The following is an 8,293-nucleotide window of genomic DNA, read 5'->3' on the forward strand; positions in this document are numbered from 1 at the left end:
TTTACTGTGCAAAAGGAAGAGGGGCCGACCGAGGGCAAGATGGATGGATGATATTCTGGAGGTGACAGACTTGACCTTGGGGAGCTAGGGGTGGCGACAGCCGACAGAAAGCTCTGGCGTGGGCTGGTCCATGAAGTCACGAAGAGTCAGAAACAACTGAACAAATAAACAACAAAACAACTAAAAGTTTAAAACTTAAATTACAATATAAATGTACCTACTTTATGTGTGTATTCGGTAGTGCACAGGGTTTTTGGAAATTTTAAGTGGAATTTCCTTTAAAAATATATATTTATTTCGAAGCATTCTGGATTGCCTCTTCATTCAAGGAGTTTTCAGGTGGTGCACAATAGAAACACAAAGATTAAATGCATTAAAATCCCTAAATTATATTTTAAAACTGTCAATTAATCATAAAAACAGAGAGTTTCATTAACTCTTAAAGTCTTGGGGGAAGAGTATTGTCTTCAGAAGTCATATATGTGACATTAAGGAAGAGACTACTTTTATCTTACTGGGAGGGTAGTCCAAAACTTGGGTTCTGCAAGCTCTGTTTCTCCAGGAAGTGGGACATGCAACAAGGCCTCAGTTAATGAGCAAAACTTTCAGGTACAGTCATACGGGAGGTGGAGGAGCTGTGTGACCTGAATGCATGTGAATGGATTACCAGGAAAATAGATTCAATTGCCTTGGTCAATTAGGGAAACAGCAGGGAAGCCGCTGTAGCAAACTCTAGGTCAACCTTTTTTTCTCCCTTGGTTAAATTAGGTTAGCCTGGCGAGGGGGGGGGGGGGCAGAAGATGAAGACTCTCAGGCACGTACATAGGCTGTGCGCATGCTCACTTAGGAGTGCATATAATGCATCAATCCTTTGCTTGCGCTTGCTTGGCATGTGCACAAAGGATCAAACCCATTCATGGTTACTTTAAATACAAAACAGACCCCAGATTTTGACATTTTAAATTCAGTGTGGCCTGTATTAGCATTTGTCCTTTCAGGGCTTAAACTTACACCTATTAAGGATGTGTGTGAGTGAGTGTATTCCTTGCACATCCTTTTAGGCTATGATTTGAATGTTAATATTTTTGGTAATAAAGTTATCAGCATCATTTCTGCAGGACACCTGCTAGAATAGTGTGACTTCACTACAAAGCCTAACGATGTGTTCCAATTACACTCAGGAACAGAATCTCAGTTATTCAAAAAATACTGAAGTTTACCTCACTCTTTTCATAGCAATAGGGTCATGTTTGAAATAGGGTTTTCAATCAGGGCCTGAAATCTTAAATTTCAGGGGATGGGATACAGGGCCAGGGCCATGTCACAAAGTGGGGGAGGGGTGGCAATCATTGTGGTGAGATAGAGAAATTCTTGTGAATTGAATTATAAAGGCAGACAGAACATGACAAGGCGTGTGTCTGTGTGTGTGTGTACGTGCGCATGAAATGACAAATTTCCTGTGAGATAAATAAAAATGACTTTTTACACAACGTTAATGGAAAGCTTACAGCATTTAATATATAAATATATTTACACTATATTACCCATTATTTTCTCAATACGTTTTTGATATTCTGTACATTCTTCATTCTGTGTTTCTTTCCTCTGTTGATTTTGTTGGATGGATACTTGAACTCATTCTTCTAAACTTCTGCTTCAACACAGTCCTGTAATATAGACCCAGGCCAAGACCAACAGTGGCAGCAGAAAGGAGGAAAACAACTCCTACTGTGGTTCTTATAAAGGCACCTCTCCTGTTTTCTGGAGCAGGTCCACTGTCAAGGCTGCCACCATACCCTTTGTTTAGACAGTCGGGAGGCGCCCAGCCATAATCACAATGGCAATGTTTGAGGTTGTTGCATGTTCCCCGATTATAGCACATTGTGATATTACAATCGTACTTCAATAAGGACACATTTCTGCATTGCCTATCCATACACATCATGTCAGTGCCACAAGGAGTGCCATCTCTCACGGCACCAATATCAGTTGTCTTTGTCCCACTGTGGTAGTCAGTGCCCCAGCATTCATCATTGCCAACCTTTGAATGAATTATGGTGATGTGTTCCTCCAAAGAAGGCAAGTCATCAATATTATCACACTGGATTCTGCCACACAAATAACTGTTGGGATCACATTTCCTGTAAGCTCCATGCTTAAGTCCACAGTTGCCAAATCGATCACCTTGAGCATTCATTGCTCTGAAACAACTCTCTGAAGTAACAGTTGCTTGGTTGCCAAAGATCGCTTTGCACTGCCCACTGTGAGTACTACAATGCCCATGATAACAGTATGCTCCATCACTGCAGGGGGCACCATCTTGCATATAAACATCTTCAGGACATCTCTCTGAAGTCCCATTGCAGTACTCAGGAAGATCACAGATGCTAGTTTTCTGTCTGCAAATGGATCGAGCTGGAAGATATTGACAATTGGTGCAGCAAAGTCCAAATGCACAAGCGGCACCTGAACGCAACGTGCAATTGGATTGGCAACAGGGATCCGAGGCACATTCAGCTTTTGAGCCACAGTCACATTGCTCACCAATTTCCACTACTTTGTTTCCACAATATTTGAAGTTATACATTTTGTCAGGGTCTGGTGGAATTAACAAGCAACGAGTGTTCCTATGTTTGAAATAATCAGAATAACTGCAATTGCTAAACTTATCAGTATGTTTCATATATTCAGCCATGATACAGAACTTTCGATCACAATGACAGTGTTTTGTATCATGCATCATCCCAAGATTATGACCTAGTTCATGGACAAACGTGACAGAATACAGGAATAAATTGTCAGTTCCAGATGATATAACGCTAGATCCCGCCTGGGGAGTACAAATTGTTCCTATAAATGATAATCCAAGTAAACCTCCATAATTCTTTGTAAAAAATAAGTGGCCGGCATCATTCTGTAGACGTTTATTTAGTGTGTTTCTTCTCCAAGAATTAAAATTCCGAAGTACACCATTAATTGTGTCAGTAATGTTTATGAGATTCTTTTCTGACCAGATCTCCAGGCCAGCTATAGACACCAGAACAGAAAGTGGCTCATAAAATGAATTTCCAGTATGGATGACATCCAGAACATTGAGTATCACACGAGTTTCATTTTTGTCAAACTTCAAATATCGCTGATGATCTACCACTACTGCAATCTTGACGTACCTCGTGTGTGACCACCATTCTCCTCTGGAAACCCTTTTGGCTACTACATTCTCTGCGTTCTGGATCATAGCCTTCTGACGACTTTGCTCTTCCTCCGTTAGTCCACACCTCATGTGCACCGCACCTTTCTCTTCTTCCAACCGATACACCACATGCTGAAAGGTAGTAGATGCCCGGACAGGTTCAATTTCATAGCTCCCATTTTCTAATCGAAAGAGACCCCTGAGTCCCCCTGAGCAAGTGCTGAGGGTGACTAAAGATGAGGGTGTTCCTTCTACAAAGCCACGGTAGAAACAGTCATCCGGGATGAATGGATAGTCTGTGTGGAGTTCCCCCTTTTTACTATAGGTGAAGACAGGGAAGTGTTTAGGGATTAATCCCTTCTTCTGCCTGAGGTGCACCATGTGGCCCTTCCCCTCAATGTGTACCAGATAGGTGACATCCTGGGACTCCTGTTGTCCATACCTGGGGGTCAGTTTCCTTGGGATGGTCACTTCATAAGAGACATACCTAAACCCCTGGGGTGGTATCTGACTTGCAGTCCCATTCAGCCAATTCCATAAGATCAGCACCAGCAGCCAGTCAGAAATGTTCCCCATCTTCCTTGACAAGGGAAACTTCCTGCAGCAGGCATAAAGAAGGATTAGAAGGAGGCTGCCCATGAGACAGAGAAGGAGGGGGGTTGTGTCCATGGCAACAGTCAATAGAATTGTCTTTAGAATATGGGTGGAGCTTGGAGGGTAAAGGATGAAAAAGAATGAAAGAATAATGGCAGAAGAATAGGAAGGAAAAGATGGCTGAAATGTGGTTGCTGAAAGGGCTACAGGAAGAAAAGGCAGATGTGCAGATAATGTGAGGATGAAAGATCAGTAAAACAAAAGATACAAAAATAAGATAATTGCTCAACCAGATATATGTCGGTATACCATCGGAAGTTGGGAATCCCAGGTCGGAAGATGGTCAAAATGCTACTGGGGAGGAACAGAGGATAAGTTCAACTAGCCCCAGATGTGATGACGCAGCTAGCTCAAAGCTGAAAGGACGGCTAGCGGCCGACGGTGCTGGTGGTGAACGACGAATCTGATGTTCTAAAGATCAACACACCATAGGAACCTGGAATGTAAGATCGATGAGCCAGGGCAAATTGGATGTGGTTATTGGTGAGATGTCAAGATTAAATATAGATATATTGGGTGTCAGTGAACTGAAATGGACTGGAATGGGCCACTTCACATCATATCACCACCAGATCTACTACTGTGGACAAAAGGATCACAGAAGAAATGGAGTAGCCTTCATAATTAATAATAAAGTGGCTAAAGCAGTGCTTGGATACAATCCAAAAAATGATAGAATGATCTCAATTTGAATTCAGGGTAAGCCATTTAACATCACAGTGATCCAAATATATGCCCCAACCACAGATGCTGAAGAAGCAGAAGTAGATCAGTTCTATGAGGACCTGCAGCACCTACTGGATAATACACCAAAAAGAGATGTTATTTTCGTTACAGGAGACTGGAATGCTAAGGTGGGTAGTCAAATGACATCTGGAATTACAGGTAAGCATGGTCTAGGAGAACAAAATGAAGCGGGACACAGGCTGATAGAATTTTGCCAGGACAACTCACTGTGCATAACAAACACTCTCTTCCAACAACCGAAAAGACGGCTTTATACATGGACTTCACCAGATGGCCGGCACCGAAATCAGATTGACTACATCCTTTGCAGCCAAAGGTGGCAAACATCTATACAGATGGTAAAAACAAGACCTAGAGCTGACTGTAGTTCAGATCACGAACTTCTTATTGCACAATTTAGAATCAAACTAAAGAGAATAGGGAAGACCCACAGATCAGTTAGATATGAGCTCACTAATATTCCTAATGAATATGCAGTGGAAGTGTAGAATAGATTTAAGGGACTAGATTTAGTAGATAGGGTCCCGGAAGAACTATGGACAGAAGTTCGCAACGTTGTCCAAGAGGTGGCAACAAAAAACGTCCCAAAGGAAAAGAAAACCAAGAAGGCAAGATGGCTGTCTGCTGCGACACTGGAAGTAGCCCAAGAAAGAAGGAAAGCAAAAGGCAACAGTGATAGGGGGAGATATGCCCAGTTAAATGCAAAATTCCAGAGGTTAGCCAGAAGAGATAAGGAATTATTTTTAAACAAGCAATGCGCGGAAGTGGAAGAAGACAATAGAATAGGAAGGACAAGAGACCTCTTCCAGAAAATTAGAAACATTGGAGGTAAATTCCAGGCAAAAATGGGTATGATCAAAAACAAAGATGGCAAGGACCTAACAGAAACAGAAGAGATCAAGAAAAGGTGGCAAGAATATACGGAAGATCTGTATAGGAAGGATAATAATATCGGGGATAGCTCAGACGGTGTGGTCAGTGAGTTAGAGCCAGACATCCTGAAGAGTGAGGTTGAATGGGCCTTAAGAAGCATTGCTAATAACAAGGCAGCCGGAAACGACGGTATCCCAGCTGAACTGTTTAAAATATTGCAAGATGATGCTGTCAAGGTGATGCATGCCATATGCCAGCAAATTTGGAAAACACAAGAATGGCCATCAGACTGGAAAAAATCAACTTATATCCCCATACCAAAAAAGGGAAACACTAAACAATGTTCAAACTATCAGACAGTGGCACTTATTTCACATGCCAGTAAGGGAATGTTCAAGATCCTGTAAGGTAGACTCCAGCAATTCATGGAGTGAGAATTGCCAGATGTACAAGCTGGGTTTAGAAAAGGCAGAGGAACTAGAGACCAAATTGCCCACATCTGCTGGATAATGGAGAAAGTCAGGGAGTTCCAGAAAAACATATACATGTTCTAAAGCCTTTGACTGTGTGGATCATAACAAACTGTGGCAAGTTCTTGGTGGTATGGGGATACCAAGTCATCTTGTCTGCCTCCTGAGGAATCTGTATAACAACGGAGTGGTTTAAGATAGGGAAAGGAGTACGGCAGGGCTGTATACTCTCACCTTACCTATTCAACTTGTATGCAGAACACATCATGCAACGTGCTGAGCTTGACGAATCCAAGGCTGGAGTTAAAATCGCAGGAAGAAACATTAACAATCTCAGATATGCAGATGACACCACTTTGATGGCTGAAAGCGAGGAGGAGCTGAGGAGCCTTATGACAAAAGTGAAAGAAGAAAGTGCAAAAGCTGGGTTGCAGTTAAACTTCAAAAAAACCAAGATTATGGCAACCAGCTTGATTGATAACTGGCAAATAGAGGGAGAAAACGTGGAGGCAGTGACAGACTTTGCATTTCTGGGCGCAAAGATTACTGCAGACGCTGACTGCAGCCAGGAAATCAGAAGATGTTTACTTCTTGGGAGGAGAGCAATGACAAATCTTGATAAAATAGTTAAGAGCAGAGACACCACACTGACAACAAAGGTCCGCATAGTTAAAGCAATGGTATTCCCCGTAGTAACCTATGGCTACGAGAGCTGGACCATAAGGAAAGCTGAGCGAAGGAAGATAGATGCTTTTGAACTGTGGGTGTTGGAGGAAAATTCTAAGAGTGCCTTGGACTGCAAGAAGATCAAACCAGTCCGTACTCCAGGAAATAAAGCCAGACTGCTCACTTGAGGGAATGGTATTAAAGGCAAAACTGAAGTACTTTGGCCACATAATGAGAAGACAGGATACCCTGGAGAAGATGCTGATGCTAGGGAAAGTGGAAGGCAAAAGGAAGAGGGGCCGACCAAGGGCAAGACGGATGGATGATATTCTGGAGGTGACAGACTTGACCTTGGGGGAGCTAGGGGTGGCAACGGCCGACAGAAAGCTCTGGCGTGGGCTGGTCCATGAAGTCACGAAGAGTCGGAAGCGACGGAACGAATAAACAACAAAAGCCTTCTGCTGTAACCATTGCATATGATAAGCAATATGAAATAATACCATGTAAAATGGAGCACAGACATGTTACTACACAGATCTGGACTGTAAGGTGGTGGTGGTGGGACTTTCCCACCCTCCTCTAGCTGTGGCCCCAGTCTAGATTAGATTATGCATGCCTACAATTTACATTGCCAAAGAGCATCCAGTTGTAAAACATATTCAAGGCATAAGGAGACTATAGGGTCCTGATCCATATCAACTTATTTTTGAGTAAAACAAGAAATTTGGGGGGATGGAATACACAGGTCCAGGAAACAGGTGGTGTGTTATCATAGAATCATAGAATAGGAAGGGGCCTAGAAGGCCATTGAGTCCAACGCCCTGCTGAATGCAGGAATCCACCTTAAAGCAGACCTGACAGATGGATATCTAGCTGCATCTTGAGGGCTTCTAGTGTGGAAGAGCCCACGAGCTCCCTAGGTAACTGGTTCCATTGTTGTACTGCTCTAACAGTCAGGAAGTTTTTCCTGATGTCCAGCTGGAATCTGGCCCTTTCAAGCTTGTACTTGATTTTTGCTGGGGTGGGTGGGTCATAGACCTGCTTTTGGGAGAAGACTGGGCTAAAGTAGGAATTGAGCACTTCGGCCTTTTGTCATCTGTTATCAATTTGCCATCCTCATTGAGTAGTTGAACCACCATTTCTTTCCTCAGTCTTTTACTAGGCACGTACGTGAAGAAAGCTTTTTTGTTGCTTTTAGCATCCCTCACTAGCCTCAGCTCATTCTCAGCTTTAGCCTTCCTGATGTCATTCCTGCACTCCTGTGCTTCCTGTCTGTACTCTTCTTTTGTAGCCTGGCCTTCCTTTTACTTTCCATATGTGTCCTTTTTTTGGTTTTCAGGTCATCTCTATGTCCGGGATTGGATTTCCATTGTCCACAGTTTTAAACTCACCCTCCTGATGTAAGGTTTACAGGACGTTTCATCAGCCAACTTGAAATGTCAAGGTTAACAATCAGAGTCTTGGCAGGAGTGGCTTGATTGCCAATTAGTGCTAAATTTTCTGTTTAGATAATATTTTGTATATAAGTTCTGTACAGAAATGTCTATTCCCCTTCTCCTTATCCTCCTTATACCACATCTTTCTGTATCCGTGATGCTGTGAGTATGAAATGCTGTATATATCTTTGAGTAACTAAGCTTTAAGCCTCAGTAAATCGTTATTGAAGAAACTGCTGTCTGCTGTGATCTGT

General features: G+C 42.6%; 1 protein-coding gene across 1 annotated transcript; it reads right to left on the minus strand.

Moving 5' to 3' along the window:
• Positions 1–769: 769 nt before the first annotated feature.
• LOC134393416 (disintegrin and metalloproteinase domain-containing protein 25-like) lies at positions 770–4,808 on the minus strand. The gene is made up of 3 exons (XM_063118442.1): positions 4,802–4,808; positions 1,939–2,553; positions 770–774 (listed from the first exon to the last, which is right to left on the minus strand). The coding sequence occupies exons 1-3, from the start codon at positions 4,806–4,808 to the stop codon at positions 770–772; spliced, it is 627 nt and encodes a 208-aa protein (XP_062974512.1).
• Positions 4,809–8,293: the final 3,485 nt, after the last annotated feature.

The sequence above is a fragment of the Elgaria multicarinata genome, chromosome 2 (genome assembly GCF_023053635.1).
Source record: "Elgaria multicarinata webbii isolate HBS135686 ecotype San Diego chromosome 2, rElgMul1.1.pri, whole genome shotgun sequence".
In the NCBI taxonomy this organism is placed as follows: domain Eukaryota; kingdom Metazoa; phylum Chordata; class Lepidosauria; order Squamata; family Anguidae; genus Elgaria; species Elgaria multicarinata.